This window comes from Microchirus variegatus (genome assembly GCF_963457635.1).
Source record: "Microchirus variegatus genome assembly, chromosome: 13".
NCBI lineage: Eukaryota > Metazoa > Chordata > Actinopteri > Pleuronectiformes > Soleidae > Microchirus > Microchirus variegatus.
The window spans coordinates 3,347,159-3,372,716 of NC_139814.1; the positions used below are offsets into that span (position 1 = coordinate 3,347,159).

The following is a 25,558-nucleotide window of genomic DNA, read 5'->3' on the forward strand; positions in this document are numbered from 1 at the left end:
CGCAATACAACACTTAGCAGCAATGCTGGTAAAGTTGTTGCTGTGCATTCCTCGAACCTCCACACTCTCTGTCAGAGCGCTTTCTGCAGTGGGAAATATTGAATTAAAGTGCAGGGCAAGTCTGAAATCTGAGCATGTTGATATGCTTAGTTTCCTTAATTTTAACATTTTTAAATGAGCATGGTGTACCTTACCATGTGCACTGTGAGGAGATTACAGTCTGTAAGATTTGTATAATGCTCAGGTGCTTGTGACTGTGACTGTGTGTGAGAATGAGTTTTTAAACTCATTCTCACACACATTCTTACAGATAAACACAGACAGCTGCTGTGCCAGTGCTGCTGAACTGTGAGGGGTTTTGTGTTTGTTTATTGGTTTTGCTATGTTTTTTGTGTTTAATCCTGGGACTTAACTCAAGAGTTTTGAAATAAGGCTTAAGGCCAAATTATACTTCTCCAACTGCGTAATGCGTTATCCGACTGCGTAACCACGGAGACCCCTCGAGCCCTCATACTTCTCCTTCCTGGTGACGGAAAAGCACTGCAATTTCCTGCCCGATCAGTAGGGGTCGCTACACAAGGTTGTTGTGCTTTTGGCTACAGTGAGCAATGGCGTCCGAGAGAGAACGACTGTTGTTGTTGTTGCAGATGAATAACATTGAAACAGTGGCCGTTTGTCACTTTTTTTGTGTCCCGGAACACAGTTTTAATATAATTTTAGGCGAGAAATTAGCCATTTAGAGTCTAAGCAGGTGCTGTGTGTATTAAGATATGACGTCTTTATAGTTTGGGAGCGACGTTGTCGGCGGTGATCAGCTCCTCCTCTGTGGATGCTCGGTGCACACAGTGGCCGGCACAGAGCAGCGAGCTCGGCCTGTCCTGAGGACCAATCGCAGCCCTTGCCGTCTCCGTTGTCCCTTGACGGAGTGACGGACACTTTAAAATGATTTCATGTAGCCGGCGAAGCTGGTTTCTGTTTCTATGTTCTTATGTTTCTTTGAGATGCATCTTGCAGAGTTGAAAATGATTTGCTGCCCAATGGATGTTGCATCCTGGGACTTCTCAGGTCCAGGAGATGGCTGATCAATAACCGATCCATCAAGAAGCATGTGTAAGAATGATCTCAGCATGGGAGAGATAGAATCAGCTTCACATGAAGTTGAGAAGGAAGCTGTAAAAGCATGCTTCATGGGGAGATACTCTTTCCGAAGGATTCTGGCTGCTTGACATGTTGTTTTTCAGTCAGCCACAGCATTGCTCAGGTCATCATTAAATATAAGGGACCAGACCCAATTAATTTGGACTGATCTGATGTCAGGAATCAGGCATTCAATATCCTCCCGAAGGCATGTGGTGTTGCATTTAATGTTTATAAATCCCAGATTAGCAATGTGCTCGTCATAGAAGGCTGTCAAGTTGCACATCACCAGTGATTCCCCTGAGCAACTATAGTCCTCGACGTATTCAAGCAAGTCATTGAGGATAAACAATCAGCTTGAATCATCAGCTGAACTACATCCTGACTACCACCACTAATGTTCACTATAAACTCAGGCAGATCCCCTAATGCCTTCAGCCCCGGATGTTGTCGACAGTTTGTTACCCAATTGCAATCTTTCAGGATTGTTTCGCAGCTTGAATGATGAAGAGGGATCTAATGTTTTCTCCATCTGTAGGGTATCCCTTACCCAAGCTAGCTAGTTATTAGTTATATAACATTAAACACATTTTTCTATTCAATGGGTAAATCATGTGTCCCTCAAAGTGTTAACCTTTCACCTCAGACCTTAAACAGCTGTCACAGCCACTGGTGCAGATGAGATGTGTTGTTGCAGAAACTGATGCACAAGCTACTCCTGACTGGTCCAAATCTCATGCTACTTAGGACAAATGTAATGTACAGAAGTAGCTTCACTGCTTAAATACAAAATTAATGTTTTTGAAGGAAAATATAAATAAAGTCACTTTGATGACACAGTTCGATGACACAATGTGAAATGTGCATATTTACCCCCAATTGTCATAATTAGGGGAAAACTGTTGGTTTCTTAAACTTGAAGCTAGGCCTGGGCGATATGGACCAAAAGTCATATCTCGATATATTTAGGTTGAATATCGATATACGATATATATCCTGATATTTTTTCCGCAAAGTGAGAGCTGTGAAATGAAATGTTCAGTCAAATTCAAAGCCAAATATGAGTAGTTTTATTGAAAACTACTCAAATAACAATAAAATGTAAACATAAACACTGTATAACAACAGGAGTGCCTTTTATAAAATCAAAGCTCCGTAAGGTGCACATTTAGATAAAAAAAATATCTTAAATAAAAATAGCCTATGAAATAGGCCAATCTTTTTCTGAAATAAATATGTGTATATGAGAAAAGTACAATATCAAAATGTTTTAGTTTGACAACTATAAATGGCTTTTGAAAATCAAATTACAGATTTTCTTCTCTTATAAAAGAACAAAATATGACAAACCCTAGTAAAGGACAGCATTTATATAAAGAGACAACAAAATAAAGTACTCATTTTAAGAAAAAACATTTTTAAACATCGTCTTCAGATTACCTTTTCCTTTTTGTTAACTTATCTGAACAGTCTCAACCAGTTGCACAAGAAACAGAGCAGCAACTCGATAACATTTCCAACATATAGCGTGGTTTTGTTGCTCGTCTGATGATTTGTATGCAAACCATCTACAAACGATTGAACCACTGCTTTTTCTTTTACTAACCCAGACGCTCTCCTTCGCACACTCCGCAGGTGTTGTTGCTTTCTCTATGTTTGTTGAAGAGTGCCGGAGTGTCTGTTCCTGCCCCTCCCCTCTCTGTGCATGAAAGATGGGCGGGGCGTGAGGAGCAGTGCAGAGAGATCCAGTCAGCGAAGAGCAAATTTGAACTATATCGATATATGCGATATGGTCTAATTCAGTGTTTTTTTTAACCTTTTTTGAGCCAAGGTACATTTTTTTAATTGAAAAAAATCACGAGGCTCACCACCAAGCAAAAATGTTTAAAAAATGATACTCTGTAGCCTATATCAACAATTTAGACATTCTTATCAAAGTGTCTTGAATATTTATATCCATATTATTTGCAGATAATTAATTAATTTGTTTTCAAAAAATGTTTTTAGACCAATTAGGTGAAATAGGATAATTTCCCACGGCACACCTGACGATCTCTCACGGCACACTGGTTGAAAAACACTGGTCTAATTCCATATCTCATTTAAAAATATATCGATATATCTTATATATCGCCCAGCCCTACTTGAAGCCTATTTTATTAAATTCCTTGACCCCCAAATGTTGCTCTTATTTTGGGGCTGGATCTGTGAATCTTGGTCGTAGAATTATAAAAACTGGTACTGTTGGAATCTGTGGATTCTCCGCTGTCCAGCCGACATGTGTTTTATTTGTTTACATAATCACGCTGACGCTCCAATGCCGCTTTGTGCGCGCTGGAACGTTTTTTTTCCCGCTCCTGCTGGTTTGATCCATCAGTGTTTAAACTGTGTTTCATGAACATAAGAATGGTTTATATGAGCTTTTAGCTGAGTTTCTGACCTTTCTATGGGTATGCAGCATATATGTTTATTAAAGTTAGATATGGTTTTATGACGTTTTTGTTGCTGCATGTGACGCTGCAACCGTGAAGAAGAGGTTAATTGACAGATAAGCAGAATACTCAATTACTTGAATAATTGATGGTTGCAATTCTAATTCTGTGTATTGTTTAATCAACATATCATATTTAATCTATAATGTTAGGTGTATTTCACAGTTCTATTCAATATAATACATATATATGATGATTATCAATGCAACAGCCTTTAAAAACAGGAAAAGTCATCCCTGACACCTTATCACCATATGACTATAGTCAAAGTCTCAGACCATATCTTGTCTCATGTCACCATATACAATACCCATATATTGTCCAATATCCCAGCCATAGTGTATAGTGAGAGTAATGTTATGTCAACTGCAGTATCATGATGACAGAAAGTGGTGAGTCAGACAATGCGGTAATAAATTCATCTAATAAGGGGTCGGCCCCTGTGACACATCTTGCTGTTGACACACCTGTTGGTTAGCAGAGGTGCCGGTTTCTGTTAGTGCCTCACATGGCCGCGTGTCAGTTTCAACACTGACCTCGATCATTTGACAACGTATTCACTCAGCGGTCCTTTGTTCCTGACTGAACTGTTGTACTTTTGTGACACCTGTGGGAAACACCTGGGAATGGCTGTGCAGTCTGAATATGATTGTGAGTATATCTACTGTCTGCTGCTGGATGTTAGATTTGGTCTTAGATTTCGGATATCGTCATATCATCATATGCAATCTGTGATGACTTTTCCTGGTTTTAAAGACTGTTGGATTGATAATCATGTATTTATAATATTGAATATATTCGTGAAATATACAAAACATTACATATATTGATGAATATATATACATGGAATTGAAAAACAGATGCCAGGTATTATCTGAAATGTAATACAGATCATGAATGGTAGAAAGGAAGCTTTTGCTGCTCAACATTGCCTGTCTCTGTGGTCGAGCAATCAAAACCAAGTGAACTTCCTCCATGCTGATATTTAAATGTTATGTTTCTGATGTAAAGTCATGGATTTTAGGCAGCTAAAATGATTCAGATGTTCTTTTGTTTTGATCTAAAAGTCATCCAGCGGGTTGGCTCATGTTGCATTATGTAGTATGTTTTTCAGGTTTGTCATGACTTGTTGTGATGTGTCTTGTCTTTTGTTTCAAATCCTTTAAAATGGGTTTGTCTCCATCTGCTGCTTCGCTTCGGAAAGAGGTTTCACTGTAATTATGACTCATAAGTTGTTGTCCCTGTTTATATCCATTTTTTTCTTTTCAAAAAGTTCTAGATTGCTGTTCTAATTATTGTCCTTGTAGGCATGTGCTCTGACATTGCACACATACCTGTATTAGAGTGGTTCTGTGCGCTGTAGCTTTAACTGGACTGTAGAGGGAGCAATTGATATGTGCAAAACTTAATGATGTGGATAGTTGGGCTTTTTTCTTCTCATCAATTATTTTCTAAAACTTAAGTTTAAATTCAGAGCAATGACATGCTATTTTCAACGTTATTTTGAGGATGGTTAATGATTCAGTGTCACTGTTCTCTCATAGGGGGAGACAAACCCCAATATTACTTTTTTTGGTTCTATTACAAAGAACCAAATCACACAGTGCTCTGTAATATATGTGTAGAGATACATTTGCTTCATTGTTTCTGTCCAGCATGAATGTAAATAAGTTTGGATGATGTGTTTCTGCACTTCAATACAATTCAGAATGAAATTTAAAAATACAAATTATACAAAACTGAGGAGCATTCAGCGAACTCAATGACTGTGCCCAACACCGTTTATTAGTGTGAACAAAGTGGGGCAAGCTCATGGCCAAGAGGAAAAGTAACTTGGCCTGTTTCAGTTCCCACTAGATCAAAAAGGCCATCGCTCTAGGAAGGTTCCTCGTCACAGAAAAAAAATAGTGAAATTGAACAAAAGAAATTGTGCACTTCCATGCTACTTCTTCAATATGTTGATGAAGACCTAATTTCTAGGGCATCTGTTACCACAAGGTGGCAGCGGAAGCAGCAGCAGGCTTTTGCTGAAAGGAGGACATGCATTTTTGTGGTAGTGATGGGAGTAATAGTAAAAGTTTTGTACTTGTACTATTTGTACCGATTGTACACTATATGTAATCAGTAGGGCTGTAAATAATTAATCTCACAAATATTTTCTCAATTAATTGTTTGATCCATATTTTTTTTCAGTTTTAATGAGAAACCAGAGCCTTTTAAAGAATCTGAAAAACAGAACTTTTTCTAATTATTTAAAAAAACATCATCTCAAACACACATCCAATTCACTCTCTGATGTCAGAGTGGGAAATGCGGGCTGGTTGTCCATGGCACTTTAGTCTGATGCCTAGCACTCTAAAGTAACCAGTCCCTGTCAGTTGAACTTGGGAAGAAGTTACCTGGCTGAAGAACAGGGAGTTTACAGCAGGATGGACGGTTTCTTTTCTTTTCAGTTAAACAGATATTGTGATGTATTGCCATATGATTGTCTTGCAATATATTCATTATCACATAATCATTGTATTGTGATATTATTGGTATCATGGACAGTGTATATTGCATATTGCATCGTATCATATGGTGAAGTACCCTGTGATTCCCAACCCTAATGATGCCAGACATAGAAACAATGACTGATTTTGAGGAAACTGAATTTTACATCAGGGCTCTAGCTGGAACATGATAACGTTTTCAGCCTGTTACGCTATGATTTGAGTGTTGGCACCGTGCTGATCATTTTTTTGATTGATTATTTTTAACGAAACATATATATCAACATATGATATATGTTGTTGTCTTAGCAGTAATATGAATTGCAGTATTTTGATCAGTCTAGTTGTGGGGCAATATTTTTGCCTACTGCAAATTAAATTGTAAGGATTTGTAAACCAGAGCAAACTTTTGTCAAGTGAACTGCTAATTATAGCTGTAAAGGAGAGGAGCGTATACATTACACAAGTCTGAATATTTTCTATATACATTTTACAGTTTAAAAAGGCAATCCCTAGGGCGTCACAGAACACCTTCGCTGTGTCATTTCCTCTTCTCAGGCTCTGATCTCCATCTTGGCCCCAGCTCACCTTCCACTTCTCAGGTTACTTCACCCTGCAAAGGCCTGTCCCTTTGCCCTTCAGGGGTGTAGTGTATGTGTCAGTCTGTGAAAAATGTTGCTAGCAGGGGGCCCCCACTGCATCACAAATCCCTCAAGGCGTGATGGCCGGGCCTGTCCAACCTCAGAGCTCGCTTACTTCGAACTTTGCCACTGAAAAAAATCCTCCTCCTCCTCCTCCTCTCAGGAATGAGAAGCATTCTTAGACTGCCGGATTACCTTAGTGGCGTACCTTATTTATGAAGTCAGAGCTCAAAGAAGGGAGGGACCAAGAACTGAGTGAGTGTGCTTGTGTTTTAAAGTAAAAGAAGGAGGGGAGGACAAGAGGGAGAGAACAAATAACACAGACTGAAGGGAGGGGGAAGACTGTAGAGACGCATGAGCAATGAGCAGCCAAGACAGTCTTCAGTAACCGGAGCTCGATGGCTAGTTGGAGAAGAGCGAGGTGGACTTAGGTTGTTCAGCTCCTGCTGCGGGCCTCGGGAGAGGCAGGGCCCGGGCAGGCCAGTGGGGACTGGAGCTGTAGCATGGGAAACAGTGCTAGCAGTGAGACAGTGGCCAAGCAACCAATCCACAACACGGGTGAGTCAGAGGCAGTAAATGATACACAAGGACGTATACGTTTCAATAGCATTATGTAGACTAGAAGGCCAACAATAGAGTGTCTATATTGTACACATGTATATTGACAGGTATCTATAAAGCAGAAAGGAACCGGGGGCGGCAGGCACAGACAGGTGTCGAAGAATGCATGTAGATGGAATGTGGTGATTGTGAAAGATACAAACTCAAACTTGTGTGTGTGTGTGCGTGCGCACACAGCACTACTAAAAACAAGATTTGAGCTCACAAGTCACCAACCACCAGCAACTCTACACATGTGTAGCCCTGTTAAAGTTTCAGTCACTTTAATAAGTCATGTTGTTGTTGCACAGGTGCACTGTGATCCATAAAAGCCCCCGAGTGTCTGCTCAATTCAAACACACTGGAACCTGTTTTTGTTGTCAAGGATCCTCTCTGCTCTCACATGTTGCATTTGCACATGTAATTCTTCTTAATAATACAGCTTGCAGCTATTGGAATCCAGTTTACATGCCACCAGCTCTTCTCAGCCTATTGTCACCTACTTAAATATAAAGCAAATATTGACCCAACAATATGTAAGCCATTTTTTCTAGGGTTATTTAACTGTAGGGTTTCTGTTTAAGACATTATCTGTTACACATTTGCACACAATGCACAATGTATTTTTACCCATGGTGTGATATTCTGTGTACTGCCTGTCACTGTATCATGTGACTGCCATGAGTCATATGGACAGCTTGACCAGAGCAGTGCAGGATTATTACAGCTTTCATGCTTTTATTACTGCACATTTACCGAATATAGTGTCGTAGATCCAGTGTGTTAATGTAAATCTGTGTTCTATGTGTTTTTCCTCTTTCTCTATAATTAGTTTGTGGTCTAAGTCTTTGATTCTCCACATTTGTGAGAAACAACCCTCCCAGATTGTTGTGCTCTACTGAAGGTCACCACATCACAGATGGATTCCGTTGTAGTAGAACCACATCTGTGTAACTGCAGTTCACTGCCATCCAGCCACTCCCTGCTGTCCTGGTGTCTGGGTTAAGCGTTAGTAATATCTCTAAGGGTCAGTTCACTGACCTCTCTGTGCCTGCATTTTACCATGGAATTTCACACACATCTAAAAATTAGCTTTATTCCATGCAGTAAATAAACAAAGCAGTGTACATATTTTACAAAGATCTATTTGTTTGGAAATTACTCAATGCACTGGTCATCATCTGACACTTGCTTATCTGCTATGTATCGAAGTGTATTTTCCCACTGGGGGCCTGTGATGCCTTTCTACTTTAGCAGTGCATCCACTAGTCCTACAAATGGATTACAGTAAAAGTAAAACTATGCAGTGTCAGTCGGCATTAATCAAAAAACATGTTCACTATGTCACGTTCATGCAGATGATGAAGTCGACCTGCAAAACAGCACACCAGGGGGTGAGGAAGCAAATTCTGGCGGGGGAACACCTCCAACCAAACGCAAAGGCAAGTTTTCCAAGATGGGGAGGATCTTCAAGCCCTGGAAGTGGAGGAAGAAGAAGCCAAGTGAGAAGTTTACTGAGACCTCTATAGGTATGGTGTATCAAACTTGGTATTTACACTGGCTTTTGTGTTTAATGACCCTTTGCTTAGTTTTGTTTTTGTTTTTCAGCTTTGGAAAGAAAGATTTCAGTCAGAAAAAGTCGCCAAGAGCTGATTGCAAGAGGACTTCTAAAGGACATCCCAGAGAATGGTATGCAGACCTTGCTTCTTCTTCATGAAGTATATTAAAAAAAAAAATTGGGCTCTATGTTGTAACTACACTTATTTTATTGCTTCTGTCTTCCTGTACAGAGAGCAATAATGTGACCCACTCCAAAGGTCCACCTGTGAAAAATGGGCACCCATTGCCAATGGATGTGGACAGGGTGTCTGAAGCTGGTGTGCGAGTGTCTAGAGGGGAGTCTGACATGAAAGTGAATCCCCCCAGGCTTGCTCCCGGAGATGAACGGAGAATTAGAGTACCATCCGACGCCTCCCGCAGTAACCGCGCACCTCTGGATGTGGACTCTCACGCTCGGTTTCCTGTGGATGTGGACAGACGAAGCCGCCTGCCGTCAGATGATAAGAAGGGAGGATCTTTATCCCGAGGACCACCTCAAGAGGATAGATACCGCAGGGAAGAGAGAAGAGATGGGAAAGACGACAGGGAGGACAGGGGAAGGAAGGACAGAGAAGACATGGAGAGACGGGACTGGCGTGAAGACAGGGAGAAGGATGGGGCAGTCGACCGCAGGGAAGACAGAGATTTCAGAGATAGGCGAGAATGGAGAGATGACCGCGAGAAGAGGGACGAAAGGGAAAGGAAAGATCGTGAAGAAAGAGAACGGAAGGATCGGGATGATGGGGAACGAAGAGATCGCGAGGAGCGAGAAAAGAGAGACAAGGAGGAAAGGGAACGCAGAGATCGTGAAGAGAGAGAAAGGGACGAGAGAGAGCGCAAAGATCGCGAAGAAAGAGAGAGGAGAGATAGGGATGAGAGAGAGAGAAGAGATCGTGAAGAGAGAGAACGGAGGGATCGAGAAGAAAGAGAGAGGAGGGACCAAAGAGACAGAAGAGAAGACCGGGATAGGCGACCTGAGAGGGAAAAGAGAGATGAAAGAGAAGACAAGGACAGGAAAGATGCACGCACAGACAGAGATGATAGAGATCGGAGATATGACAGAGACAGGCGAGAGGAAGGGGAGAGGAGAGAGGACAGGGACAGACGGGATGAGTGGGTCAAAAGAAATGAAAGAGAACGGCGAGATGAGCGGGAAAATAGGGAGGGGAAGGACAGGAAAGAGAAGCTCGATGAATTGCGGCCTCTTGCCAGACCTGTCTCTGAGATAAGCTCGCGGCATCCTCTACAGAAGAGCTCCTCAGAGGAAAACAAGAAAACTCGTCCTGCCTCAGAGACTGAGTGGAGGAGTACACTTCCCAGATACCAACCAGCTCCAGACTTCAGAGAGCGCTCAGGTAAGGCATATTTGCCCATTTGTGACTGTGCCCGTTTCTAAGTTACGGAGTTGTTGAATGAAATTTAAGAAAATCTGTGGAATTAGCGGAACATGGTGAAGACCATGTAGTGTAGAAACATACCATAATGAGTCATGTGACATCCCACATCATCACATTATGATAACTACTTACTAACTAACTCACTAACATCAGGTGATTATGTTTGACTTTGCACCACATTATTTAAATGGTCTGTGTATATATGTGTATATATGTGTATATATATATATATTAGGGATGCAACGGTTCAGTATCTCCACGGTTCGGTATGTGTCACGGTTTTGGGGCCATGGTATCAGTACGTATCAGTTTCGATATCTTAATATAAAACTGCTCAGACTAGCAAAGGCAATATTACGTTGTAAAAATAATTAAAAGCACAGATATAATCACATCACAAACTTTATTTTAACAATAGTGCACCCACTCACAGAAACTACAACTACAAATACACCATGCTGCTCCAAGTGAAAGAGACGTGTGATGACGACGTAAATGAGAGTCTTGCTCTGTGTGGCGCTGTAGAGCGAGTGTCTGTCCAATATCCAACTTCACTGCGCTGCATAACAGATGCTTGCACACCGTGGTTTGCATGTTGACATTTAATTTCTCATTCTCATCGTAGTCTACGCTGAATCCTAAATGATCTCACACAGCGGACTTAAACGAAGACGGTGCTACTTCAAACTTCCTTTTTTCATTCATCTGATTGACGCTGAAGGCAGCATGAGCAGAGCAGCGCTCTTTTTTTGATGTGTATCTGCGCCATTACCTCGTTTATGAAGCCCTGAAGGTTCGAAACAAACAATTCAGCCACTGCTGAGAACACTGTGTTGTGTTGTATTGTATATATATATATATACACACACTGTACTGTATATAGCTATTTTCTAGTCTTGTTGACCACTCAAAGCTGCTTTACACTACAGTTTTGCCATTCGCACATTCATACTGCACATCTATATGCAGCGCATTTTCTATCACACATCTTTCACACACTGCTGGTACAGCCATCAGGAGCAACATGGGGTTATATGTCAAGCCCAAGGACATATCGGCATGTAGACTTGCAGTGCTGGGAGTCAAACAGTGCAGTGTGTTTGACATTTGACCCGGAGTTGGATACAAAGTTGGAAGACACTGTCGCAAGTGAAACACCTCCACAACGGACATTCTTCTTCTGCTGTTCAATGTACGCAACCGGATGTGTCTGGACTAGTGCCCTAAGCAGGAGGATCTGCTGTTCAGGAGAAGTAATCATTATGGAACGATACCAGGCTTTTTCAGACCGCTTGCAGATTCTGAGAATACAGCAACACCCAGTGTTCTCAGCAATGGCCGAACTGTTTGTTTCAAAACTTCAGGGCTTCATAAACGAGGTAATGGCGCAGATACACACCCAAAAACAGCGTTAATTGGAACTTCCGGTTGATGGGCTCTTTAAAATAATTAATTATTTTTGAGCCTATTCATATCGGGAGCAGACTCCACTCTATGGAGGCTGCCACTTTGGGCATGTGTTTTAACAATGTTTTTACATTTGCCCTAAATTAAACCTTTTTTAACTATAGAATATTTGGCTGCAACATGCAACTTTGCCAATAAATGGTACTAAATTTTACACACTGTACCTAAGAATTTGCTAGCCACTGTATCTCACTGGTAGATAGACTTTTCCGACTGAACTGAAGTTTTGTAAACACGTCCTTACCTGCATTATATAAAAAAGAAAAACTCAGTAAGTCTTTGTGTTTGCCGTCTCACCTGGCTGGTTCTGCCACAGCAGCATGTTGAATGTCCGCCCCTTCCTCCTTCCCTGTCTCGTACATCTCTCTCTTCAATTGTTACAAATACACCCTCCCTTGCTGCTTTAGCTTCCACAACAGCACTGTGTGAAGCCTAGAAACCATCATAACAAACTAAATGGATAAGTTATTACAGAGGTCAGACTTTTTCACAATTGTTTTATTCAGTGTCTAAGATCCTGGTACCAGGCAACGTTGGTTTCAGACTGTACCTGTACTCCACAGCAGAGTTTGACATTACTAAAATTATCTTTCAACTGGTACCTCAAGGGTTTGATTCCCGCTAGTCTACTGGCCGATGTGTCCCTGGGCAAGACATTTTCACACAGCTCATAGATGCACTGTATGAAATATGTGAGTGAATGGTTCAATAGCAAAACAGTAAGACTAGTAAAGTGCTGTTTAACCCATTAAGGCCTGAAGCGCCTGGAAAAAATGTCTCTAAAACCTGAGCTTCAATGCTGACTAAATGACTGATTTCTCGGCCTCTGTAGCAGATATAGGAACACAATTCAAAAAGTATTTGAGAGCTCACACCTGTGGCTTTCCTGTGAAATTTAGTTTATTTAGATAAAAAAATATAAAATTAAATTGAATAACTATTTTCAATTGAAAAACAGTAATAAAATAAAATAATATCAACTTGTGTCAGTGCCTTGATTTAGTCCTGATGGAGTGTGAAGAACAAGAACAGCATGTAATGACTGTAACAGTCTGCTTCACATGTGACGGTTGTAAACACTCCGTCGATTACGGTGGTATTTATCGTCATTATCGCCGACCTCGTCGTCTTCAAACATAATTATGTCTTAACCATAAATCCCAGTCGATTTGTTCAGCGCGTTTAAAGTTATCGGCGATGACGTCATGGAAGACGAAACTCCTCAAAATCTCTCCGCTGTCAAAGTCCTCCACGTTTGTGAGAAGTAATTTCAAAACAATGTCGAGAGGAACCTTTATACCCCCGAAAATGGACGTATCCGCTTAACTGGCGTCAATGGTAGAAGTGCGGCAATGCTTTCCCGGCGTCAATGGGTTAAATACCCAAGCACTCAATGCAGACAGACTGTGCCATAACATTTAGCAATTTTATCAAATCTATGCAAAACATATGTGGAAGTCAATGTTGGTATTGTTATAGGTCGTCACAAATCAATGAATGGGGAACAACTTAAAGTGAATTGTGGAATGGAAACACGGCTACTATGGTTGAAATAAATGATCACAGACTCCACCATTCTGCATACTGATGATGCTCTCATAGTAAAACTGGGAACTCATTATTACCACATTATTGTGCAGCTCTTTCATCCTGCTGTAAGTGATCGACACATAGCTCCATCTTGTTTAGATTCATTTACTCCAATCACAGTCATGGGCAGCGCTAAGGTGGGGGTGCTATGAAGGCATTTAGCATTATGATTGAACTCTAAGTCTGAAGGGGGTTACAGGCTTTGATACATGGACTGAGGTCAAGATGAAAAGAGGAATGAACTAATCATTAGTTTTCATTCTTTCTGTGCTTCTGTGATCTGGGTCGATGCGTGCTGTAACTAATTCATGGTGTCTGTTATAACCTCTCGACTATAAAGTTCTGAAGAGTCTAGTTGTGTATTCAAATCCCTGTGAAGCGAAAACAAATGATGTCTTCTGACTTTGTCACCCCTCAGACAAATGTGTTACTAACCACCATGCCAAATTTGAATGATTAAGAAGAGCCCACAGGTGTTTAAATAAGGTTTCAAATAATGTCAAAATGCATGACAACATTCTCTGTTCCAAAATGATGGAGGCAGTATGTGTAAAACAAGCTTTCACACACATACTGGTTTTCTCTCTTGAAGAAGGACCAATGTCCACCAACATCACTGCTTTGTACAGAATATGTAAACACAGTTTTTAATTCCCTTTTTAACAAGCATCTCTGCTTCTCATTAGGCACTATTAAACACACATTTCCATTATACAGTTCCAGCAATACTTAGCTCTAATCTACTCAGGTTGGAAGATACTAAGAAGTAATGGGAAATGATGCGCCTGATACCAAACCGATTAGAGCGGACATTTTCACCACCTTAGTTGCAGTTTAATGGCATACATACAAACACAGAGCTGGTTCAGTTATAGTCCCTCTGTCGCTACTAGCCTCACAGCAGGAGTCTCCTCCTCTTTCTCTTCCTCTCTACTGTAGGAAATTTAAATAAAGTGGCGGAGTGTTTCTGTTTGATTTTACATTTAGGAAAATCATATTTTTAAGGTCGGATTGGATCGGAAGTGAAATAAAGGGGATCGGTGCATCCCTAATGCCTATGCTAACTATGGCCAGTCAATTTTCGGTCTTTACTGCTTAATTGTTTACTCCACAGATGCAGATTTTCCTCCACCTGTTCTCAGACACCATTTTCTAACATATATAATGTGTGAAGAGGTGAAACCATGCATTTGATTTGCAGTGTCTATAAAGGGACAGTAGAATTCTTGTTGTGACCTCTCCTGTATTGTGTTTATTAATCCCTTTGTAGAGTCGGCTGTTGCCCGTTTTGCATCCGACAGTCATTCAACACAGGACTCCCAGCACGACCCTTCCAAGCCCAAACAAGCCCTGCTTCCCCCAAAATTCCTCACCATTCCTTCCACCGAGTCCGGCAGGAGTCCGACCTCCTCCTCATCCTCCTCCTCATCTTCTTCTTCCTGCTCCTCATCCTCCTCCTCTGCTCCTGTAGCTGTGGCCAAACCACCCAGGACCGTCTCCCTAATAGTCGACGATGCCACTCGACCTTTCATCCCCGCTCCTTCCTCTGCAGACTCTGACACGCCGCCTCCTGTCCCTCCGCATGCCAAGCAGCCTCCAGTGCCACCACCCAAACCCACCAACCGCAACAGCAACCCGGCACTGCACGGTGAGTTTGTTAACATCAGCTCCTGCAGGTTTCTGACATGAAATCAGCTTCTACCTCCAAACAGCTGCTTCTGCTTGAAGGTGTTCTGAATATTTATATCCATATTATTTGCAGATAATGAATTCATTTGTTTTCCAAAAATGTTTTTAGACCAATTAGGTGAAATTGGATAATTTCCCACGGCACACCTGACGATCTCTCACGGCACACTGGTTGAAAAACACTGGACTAGCAGGTGTAGAGTTTATGATGCAAACCTTTTACGAAGTGAATAAAATCTGCTTTGACAGTCATGTTTTCAGTAAGAGTTGCATCCCACTTGTTCCAAGTGCAGTCGGTGCCTCACACAAAAAAACCTGAACTGACCCTTGAATGGTTACAATGTAGCAGGAAGTGTTTACTTTACCATTGAACATAGTATTAAACTAATGTTGAGCTGGTGCTGCAGGTCCATAGCAACAGTGTATTTAGTGAGGTCATTGTCACAGTCTTAGAAAAGAGTCAAACAAATCAGCTTTTGTGAGGTGTCAGCTAAGGGTCAGATTTAAATGGTTTGTGGGTAATGTGTGTCCATGCCCATTTAAAAGACGAGTTGAGAAATTGTTGTTGTGTAGATTACAAAAATGGAGGAAGACTCATTTGTGATCAATGATACTCTTTAAAAAACAAAACTAACAGATGCACTGATGTAGAACATTGTGTTTCACCACCATCTTTGAAAGGTATTGATTGCATTAAATACAAATGTAAATGTAAGAACACGCTCCACTACATGTTGATAGGATATTTGGAGTAACACTTCCAGAATTAATATTCTGCTGGAATAAAACATTCCATCTGCTTTATATTTCTTAACGAAAAAAATAATAATCTGTATCTATATTTTCAAAACTTTGAAATACCCCTTTCCTAAATCTAAATATGAGTCTCAACGGAGTGTGCAGCTTGTTTCAGTCTTGTAGGTGTTTTCCATCATGTTGCTACTCTGGAACAACCGCCAGCCTCTGGGGGAGAGGACATGCTCCAGCTTATCTGTGCACCATTTGTGCAAAGCCAGCACTTCTCTGGAGGCCAGATAGAAACTGATTTGCTTTTATTATTACATATCTCTTGTCCCAGCATGCCTCAGCTGCTCTTGTTTACAGCCCATCCTAGTTCTGTTCTGTTTGAAATGGTGTATTTGTCAGGGACTCAGGTCTCTATGTTGGTACATGTTGTTTCACACTGACTGTGTTGAACTGAGAGTTCTGAGTTTATTGGAATGTGGAAACTATGTGCATGTATATAAATACATTTACACAGTTTATAATGCATCATTTCAGATCTCACAAAGGATTACAGGTTACAGAGACTGAGGCAATAGTCTGTGATTTGTTTCTCATGTTGAAACTGTCTTCATGTCCTCATCCTTAAAAGTTGTATGGGGGTCATAAACAAGATATGGTACCTGTTCAACAAACGTGCAGAGGCTACTTTTTATCATTTTGGTCGCAGTTTTACGACACCGTAGCTATGTTTACCTGAATACAAGGAATCGGAACAAAAGCCCATAGCAATAAAAAAAATGCCATGTAAGCATGCCAATCTGAAAACTCTGACCTGATGCAACCCATTCTGAAAACAAAAGCCATTCCCAATGAGAGGGTATAATTCCAATCTTTATTCAGCTAGATGTTCATATAAACAGTCAGTTGGTTTGGTGCTATCACACGCCTAACTTATTTCCGTTTTCTTACTTTGTCTATCTGCCAATATGATCCAATACAGTTGTTGAATTAATGAACTGTATCCCTTACTTGGCAGAAGGGACTAAAGGCATCGGACTCGACTTAAACATGACTTTCCTAACTTTACAAAACAAAATGCAACAAATAAACACATACATGAATTGAATGGTTATTGATTTAAATAAATGATTGTGCCCCAGCAGCAACTTGGACAGCTGACTGTGGATGATGCACTGCAACGACGGCGGAAAACTTCTAACCGATCGTGTGAAAGCAACACTAGTGTAGAAAGTGAGAGGTCAGCACAGTCTCCAACATTGTGGTAGAGGAAAGAAGCAAACATGCAAAAAAGTCAAAGACCCTGCCATTGATTGCTGCAAAATTGTATATTATTGTATTTTGATTTACAACTAAGTTTGATTCATGTTTAGTTTGAATGCTGCTTTGCCACCTTGTCTCCCTGCTCTTTAGAATTATGCTTTTGGAAGAGCTTAATTAAGTTAGTGGTGTTGTATTTTGCAGTGGTACCACCACCTCTCCATTTACCTTGTATATATTCACAACTACCAGTCATAGTACCTGTCAAAAGCTTGCTACACTTGCAAATATAGACTTGAAGTGAATAGATTAGCCTCATATTATCCGATATCTAGAGCTATTTAGTCAACATCAGGACCGATATCAATATTGGATTGGAACATCCCTATTTGTTAATGCTGGAAAAGGAAAATTATATTCCAAAAAGAATAATGCACTGACACGAAAGTCGCGGTAGAGGAGGAAAATGAGACGGATAGTGGATGGCGTTGGGACAAGAAGACACATGCTGTGTTTGTTTACTGCAGAAGTGAAGCTTCTTCTAATGTTTTTACTCCCGGAGAATTAGACAATACTGTTCATGTTCGATGTATGCATGTGTATGCACACCACAATCAGATAATTTAATTGTGTGTCCATGTAAATGATACAATTGTAAATTCCAAACGGAACAAATATTTTCAGAATTAAGAAATTGTACACATGTAAACATAGCCTTATTCTCTATCAGTGGTGCTGCAGCCTCACAGCAGGAATCTGCACTTCTCTCTGTTCTTATCTGCTTCATTCCCTCCTCTTTAGGAATTTCAAATGCAGTGGTGAGGCAGTTCGGCATGAGGCAGTTTAGGTGCAGTTACTCATGGGTGAATAGTAAACTGCTGATGAAGCTTGCTGGAGGTTTTATTTTTATTTTTATTTTGCATCGTTAGAGTTATGCTAGTTATGGCTCTGGGTCATCATCAAGCCATATTTTAGACACCTAAAAAAAGTCCTGAGGAGAAATAAACTGGAAATAAACTGTTTTTAGTCTACAATACCGTTCTCTGCAGCAGGCTTTTAGCTAGGACTGTTTTAGAGGGTGTCCCCCACTTGCCCTCTGGAAACCAATTAGAAGACACCTGTGTGAAGCTAATCTATCAGCAAGAAGCCCCCACAAAGACCATCTTTAAAAAAATAATTAAAAAAAGACGTGCTAAAGAGGTTACAATTTGCCAAAGAACACATCGACTGGCCTAAAGAGAAATGGAGAAACATTTTGTAGACTGATGAAAGTAAGATTGCTTGCAAGGGCTATTGACAGTTTGTCAGACGACCCCAAACACTGAAGTCAAGCCACTGTACACTCTGAAGACAGTGAAGCATGGTAGGGCAAGCATCATGATATGGGGATGTTTCTCTTACTATGGTGTCGGGCCTATTTATCACATACCAGGGATCGTGGATCAGTTTTCACATATCAAAATACTTGAAGCGGTCATGTTGCCTTATGCTGAAGAGAAAATGCCATTGAAATGGGTGTTTCAATAAGACAACAGAATATCTGTGCAAGAAGTGCAAGAAGTTGGTCGACTCCATGCACCACAGATGTGAAGCAGTTCTCAGAAACAGTGGTTATACAACTAAATATTAGTTTAGATGATTCACAGGGATGCTAAATCCTAAAGATTGTTCAATGTATACAGTAAATATTTGAGTTGTAAAGAAAAATGCAGACACTGCTTTTTTTTGAACAGCCCAATATTATTTTTTCTAAATTTTTTCTCTAAAGTAGTTAAAAAATGTTTAAATTTTTCTTCATGTTATGATTTAGAATATAATGTGCAGTGTTCCCAATGCATTGAAATACAAACAATTTTAGGGATTTTGTGCTTTCCTCACGTTTTCAAACACACTGCTATTATTTTTAACACAACTGTACATAATGATCTTTATGACGAGGATCGAGTACAGCCGTGATGAAATACAGGGGATCCGAGTAGATCTTAGTAAAACGTGTTGACAGATTCTCAAAAGCGCACTTTTCATTGTTTTCACTCCATGGTCTCAATCTTTATGTAGAAGACCTTTAACGCTGTAATTAAGGGAATAACAGATGCATCAGATGAGCTGATCTCTTTAGTTAACTGCTCAAAGAGAGAGAGAAGATATTCCTGTGGTGGGGAGTTCATAATCTGCTCTGCACTGCAGCCAAGTTTCGCTTTTGTGCAAAGAGACGTCTAAAAGCCTGCACTGCAGCTGTAATTGTTTTCCCATGTTCTCAGCCACCATTTTCTAATATACGTACATGTATATATACTTATACTATACATAGTATATGTCCATTACACACATGTCAAACTGTTTTATCTGCATGGATGAACAAGAAACCATGTAAAGAAACCATCATAATGAAATCATGTACCAGTTAGAAGTTTGACGCTGCTGTGGTATTTGGTTGGAGGAGTATTCTTTGTTTTATCCTTCTCTGTGTGTTCTGCTTCTGGACAGTGTAATACCCAGACAAATATCTTCCAAAACCCCACTCTTGTATGCTCTCCCAGTTTGGAATGTAAACCCAATCCCACCCCCTGACATGTCCACTCATTTCTACCAGCTTCCTCACTGAACAGGAGCTCTCAGGCCCGACAGCCTTGTTACTGGACCAGCTGGAGACGTCAGAGTGAGCTTGGCCTCTACCTCTCTCTGCCTGTGTCTATGCGGCACAGAGCTGCAGGGACCTGCACAGGTATCCAGCAGGGGCCACATCCCAGTCTGCCTTAGTAAAGTCTGCACATGGATGGTGTCGATCCACCAGCTTCAGTGCATATCATGGAACACATCACCTCCCATTTTAACATCAGCACTTCATCGCATGTGTTTTGCAGCCTGTGGAGCTGTCAGCTTGACTAACTTAGTCTGAATTCTATCAAGAAAACATTGCATGGAAACAACGCTTGTTAGTGTGCTGGAGTACGTTGATTGTGTTTGTGCTTTGAGCTCACTGAATGTCCATTGAAGACTGTTGATACAGCTCTCTCATAATGTGTGTATCAGTCACCCTCCACTGACTTAGGGCTGGGCAATGTGTGAAAAAAAACTTATCTTGATATATATTTTTTGTCATCAGATATCGATATATATCAATATATAAATCAAATCAATGTTTATGTTAGGTAGCTTATAAATAATATCTCAATATTTTTAGACTATATCCAGATATATGAGATATATGGTAAGATAAAGATGCACACATGTTTTCACAGATGTTTGTGCTACTCAGAGGAGAGTGCGAATACACTGTAAATACACTATAAAATAAAATATCTATGGTTTATGATCTGTATTACATGATCTTAAAATACAGTTATTACCTTTCATTTCAGATAATAAATAAAACAATAAAAAAACAGTGAAAATTACGATTAATATGGTCAAATTCTGCTGTGACACAAACAATTAGGCTTAGAATTGAGTTATTTAGTGACTTTTTTATGAATAATTAATACATACATTTTTAAATCAATATATATAATATATACAGTAATTAGTGTGTTTTGTGAATTTATTCAATGTAATACATATTATATTATATATATATGTATATATATATATATATTTGTAAAACATGGAAATATGATGTAGTTCAGATGAAGTGTAATGCAGACATATAAAATCATATTATTATATATATTATACATATTATCAATGCAGCAGCCTTTAAAAGCAGGAAAATATACCTTATAATCTCACTGACTCGCCCTCCACTGAACCTTTTATTTTCTCCTTGACTAAAACTATTAATGACAGATCTGCTTTATTTTTATTATTCTTCAGCCTTCTACAGTCTGACTGTTTTTTTTCTTGTCTTGTTTATTCACAGCAGAGCTTTCGCATTCAGGCAGTGGTGTCATCGTTGTCCTGGCACCAGTTAAACGCTCTCCACCAACACCACCTAAGAGGATGACGCCCGTCACCAAGCGCCACTCTGTGGATCCCTCTGCTTCTGCTGAGGTCCCAGAGTCTGCCACCACTGCTCCAGCTGCTGTCCCTGTACCGACACAGCCTGCTGTCCATAAAGCAGACAACAGTGAAGTCAAAACAGCAGCTCCTCAGGCCATCACTGATTCTTTGCCTTCACCGCCGTCTCACATACCTCCATCACCTCCCAGGGTTCAGTCACTCCAACTTCCCAGCTCCACCTCCTACTCTGATCCCCCCAGCCCAACCACAGAGCCTCCCAACCAACCTCCAGCCATCCCTCTACACATCCTCATCCAGAGAGCTTTGGCCAGCCCCGGTCCACCGCAGCCTAATCAGGATGGTTCTCAGAGGGCTCACTCACTGCTGTTTGAGTCCCCTCCAGAGTTTCTTGCTGATGTTGGGAGTAACTCGCGGCATTCTCTCCCCGTCACCATCGAACCTCTCAGACTGTAAGTGTTCCATATATTGTTCATGGCATGCTTGCATAAGAAATCCTCTTTATCCACACTTTTCGATCTTGGCAAAGGGGAGCAGCTACTGTTCCCTAGAGTATGGTGAGCCTGGTTGAGCTTATTATAGTTATATGGAGCAAAGAAACCAGACAATATTCACATTTAAGAAACTAAAAAATGAGAGAAACTGGTTTTAATTCTTTAGAAAATACTCAAACCGAATGATCAGTTATCAAAATAGTTGACTGTTAATTTAAATGAAACGAAATGAATAAATCTTTCTACTCCAGTAGCGACCTAATCTTTTGCTGCATAGTCTGCAGCAGCAAGCATTTAGCCAGTGGACTGCATGTGTGTTTGCAAAAGTGAAGATATTTTTCCAAGTATTTGAATGCATCTCATGAGCAGTTCCTGTAGCTACGACCCCTACAATGCTAATTTCTAGTATATTTTACCTCAGTGATGTGCTATATTGTTGCAAATAAATAAATGTTGTTGGAAGATTTTAGGGACCTAACACTTCTGGTGTTTGGGAAGCTCTGGTTTAGGCTGTTTTCTTTCAACAATTTTCATTGTCATCATAGCTTAATTTGTAACAACATTGTGGATGTCTTCAGCCCTGTCACAGCCACCGTTTTTCTCCTCAGGCCAGAAGATGATGACTTTGACATGGAGGAAGAGATGAGGAAGCTCCACCCTCAGAGGCCTCCCCGCCAGCCTGAACTGGAGCCCCGCAGCCGCAGGGGTCTTATTGGAGACGCCAGAGTCAGTGTCATTCATGAGGGTGGAGGCCCTGGGGACAGCGAGGAAGAGTCTGACTCTGATGGTCCCATCCTGTACAGAGATGATGATAATGATGATGATGATGATGATGAAGAAGATGAAGGCCCTCCAAGTAAGTTTCCTCTTGCATTCATTGGTAGTTTGACAACTGAATTTGTGAAAAGTAATCGAAAATTCCTCATGATCAAATGTTTGAGTTGTTTGTCAAAATATCTGTCAGGAAATGATAATAATTTATATAATAAGATAATAAGTTTTTCTGATTTGGTTTTGAAACGGAATTACCAAAGAACTTACCATACACGGATTATTGTGGTGCTGCTACCATCTAGAAAAATTAAATCAGAAACTGAGTGATCAGGAAATCTCTGTGATGAATGCTGCCATTCTCTCCACAAGTTTATGGGCACCTGAATAAACCTTCTTTTAATAAGCAGAGTATTGTTTTTACCATGAAACAGACACTTTCACCTGCAGTTTTCAGACATAAAATGTAATATTTTTCCAGTCTTTATTTCTCCATATTCTCTCATATTTTTTGTATGAGCAGGTGATGCATAAGTCTAAGTCTGTGTGCATATTTGTGGTGTGTGTAACAGGTGGACTGGCGAGGCGTGTGAAGAGGAAGGACACATTAGCCCTGAAGCTGGAGCGACAAGAGAGAGAGGAGAGGGATGCACAGGAGAACCATGACAGCATGAGCTGGCGCAACAGGGAGCAGTGGGTGGCAGTGAGGAACAAGATCGGCACTGCACTGACACGGTAAAGGACTGACTGGTGTACAACATAGTCATATACACCATGAGCCTGATTTACTAAGATCCCATATAGAAAGCGCTAAATTAAAGATTGTGCCTGCTGCTGGTTTGCGTTTTGTGGGTGACCTACTTAGATTGCAGCCGCAATTGACTACAGGCGCAGAAATGGTTAAGACCGCCCTATTTGAATGAGGATTTTGTGCTAGTCAAGGGTTGTCAACATAGAGAAAGAGCAGACTCAACGGAAGCACAAAATGAAATTTGAAGCCACTGAATGAATATCTACAGTCGAGTCCATAAATATTGGGTCATCAACACAATTCTCTTCTTTTTGGCTGAATGGATTTGAAATGAAACGAACAAGGTGTGCGTTACCTGCATACTTCCAGCTTTAATTTGAGTATTTACATCCAAATCAAGTGAACGGTGTAGGAATTACAACACTTTCTATATGTGCCTCCACTTTTTAGGGGACTAAAAGTAGTAGAAGAAACTAAACAAACATAAATCAAACTTTCATTGATTAATACTTGGTTGCAAATCCTTTGCAGTCAATTACAACCTGGAAGGCATAGACATCACATACACTGGGTCTCATCCCTGGTGATGCTCCGTCAGGCCTCTACTGACACGCTCTTCAGTTCCTGCTTGTTCTTGGGCCATTTTCCCTTCAGTTTGGTCTCCAGCAAGTGAAATGCATGCTCAATCAGATTCAGGTCAGGTGATTGACTGATAACATTCCATATTTGCCTTAAAAAACTCTTTGGTTGCTTTTGCAGTTTGCTTTGGATCATTGTCCATCTGCACTGTGAAGCTCCGTCCAATGAGTTCTGAAGCATTTGGCTGAATATGAGCAGATAATATTGTTGGAAACACTTCAGAATTCCTCCTGCTGCTTTTGTCAGCAGTTACATCATCAATAAACACAAGGGAACCAGTTCCATTGACAGCCATACATGTCCACACCATGACACTACCACCACCATGCTTCACTGATGAGGTGGTATGTTGTGGATCATGAGCAGTTCCTTTCCTTCTCCACACTCTTCTCTTCCCATCACTGTGGTACAAGTTGATCTTGGTCTCATCTGTCCAGAGGATGTTCTTCCAGAATTATAACAGCTTTTTTAGGTGTTGTTTGGCAAATTCTAATCTCGTCTTCCTGTTTTTGAGGCTCACCAATGGTTTCCATCTTGTGGTGAACCCTCTGTATTCACTCTGCTGAAGTCTTCTGTTGATTGTTGACTTTGAAACACATGCACCTACCTTCTGGAGAGTGTTTTTGATCTGGCCAACTGTTATGAAGGTTTTTCTTCACCAGGGAAAGAATTCTTCTGTCGTCCACCACAGTGGTTTTCTGTGGTCTTCATGGTCTGTTGGTGTTGCTGAGCTCACCGGTGCATTCTTTGTTTTTTTAAGAGTGTCCCAATATCTGACTGTATATTTAATTTATTCAGATATACCAAATAAGAAATGAATGTGCGTCATCTGTGAACGCATAGTTTAACATGCTCTGGAAAAGCGTAATTTCCTGATTTACAAAAAGTATTTTTGTTTATGGATTTCTCAGAGGATTATGCTTCAGCAAAGGTGCAGAAGTATGTGCGTAACCGCAGCCATTTGTGCGCACGGCTGTGCTGGCTTTCAAATGTGTTGATTATAGACGCAAAACTAAGCACCGCAATCAGTTTCAGGTTTTCATAAATCACTTTGCCCGTGCTGAACATACATATACATACACTTTCTCCTCCCAGCACACGCAAAATTGCATGTCAGTGCCCCACATTGCTTATTCATTAAAGCAAGCCAGCTTAATGGATTGCGAGTGCTATTTTGCCCATCTGAGAGACGCAATTCTCATTGTGCCCTGTTAGTAGATCAGCATTAACGCAAATTTGTGTGTGCAATTCAGTTTGCACGCGTTTTTGCACGCGCAAAGCTTTAGTTAATCAGGCCCTAAGTCTCTATCATAAAATTGTGTCGTCAGTCTGTCACAGAGAAGGATGGATTGCATCCATTATGCCACATGTAATTCATTTCATTGGTCTTTAGAAATGGTTAATCAACAGTTTTCTCCACCTCCAGGCGACTGAGTCAGAGACCGTCAGCAGATGAGCTGGAGCAGAGGAACATCCTTCAAGGTGAGTGTCACCCTCTATCCATCTCCTTCATTCCCTCTCTCAGGTGTTGGTAGTTATTTATGTTTGTGTCAAAAAGATATGATCACGATATACCTTCTTTATACCTTTATTTACCAGAAATATGCGCTGAAAGTGATATATCGATATTCACTGCCTGGCCAAAAAATATATATTTTTTTGGTTGGACCGCCCTTAGCTTTGATTACGGCACTCATTCACTGTGGCATTGTTTTGATAAGCTTCTGCAATGTCACAAGATTTATTTCCATCCAGTGTTACATTCATTTTTCACCAAGACCTTATATTGATGAAGAGAGATGGACCCATGCGCAAAGTCTTATCCAGCGCAGAGTGTA

At 40.6% G+C, this 25,558-nt stretch overlaps 1 protein-coding gene across 3 annotated transcripts in view; it reads left to right on the forward strand.

Annotated features, from left to right (window-relative positions):
* Nucleotides 1-25,558, forward strand: part of phactr4a (phosphatase and actin regulator 4a) — a 49,471-nt gene that overhangs the window by 17,992 nt on the left and 5,921 nt on the right. Inside the window, exons 1-10 of one of the 3 annotated variants that reach the window (XM_083900021.1) lie at nucleotides 7,177-7,320; nucleotides 8,721-8,891; nucleotides 8,971-9,051; nucleotides 9,153-10,316; nucleotides 14,686-15,063; nucleotides 19,702-19,833; nucleotides 20,968-21,517; nucleotides 22,168-22,415; nucleotides 22,903-23,065; nucleotides 25,147-25,202. In XM_083900021.1, coding sequence (XP_083756147.1) covers nucleotides 7,266-7,320; nucleotides 8,721-8,891; nucleotides 8,971-9,051; nucleotides 9,153-10,316; nucleotides 14,686-15,063; nucleotides 19,702-19,833; nucleotides 20,968-21,517; nucleotides 22,168-22,415; nucleotides 22,903-23,065; nucleotides 25,147-25,202 — 2,998 coding nt within the window. In that variant the 5' untranslated portion in view covers nucleotides 7,177-7,265. Of the gene's footprint in view, nucleotides 1-7,176; nucleotides 7,321-8,720; nucleotides 8,892-8,970; nucleotides 9,052-9,152; nucleotides 10,317-14,685; nucleotides 15,064-19,701; nucleotides 19,834-20,967; nucleotides 21,518-22,167; nucleotides 22,416-22,902; nucleotides 23,066-25,146; nucleotides 25,203-25,558 lie in introns of those variants that run through there. The other 2 variants (XM_083900022.1, XM_083900023.1) reach the window with 2 other exon arrangements.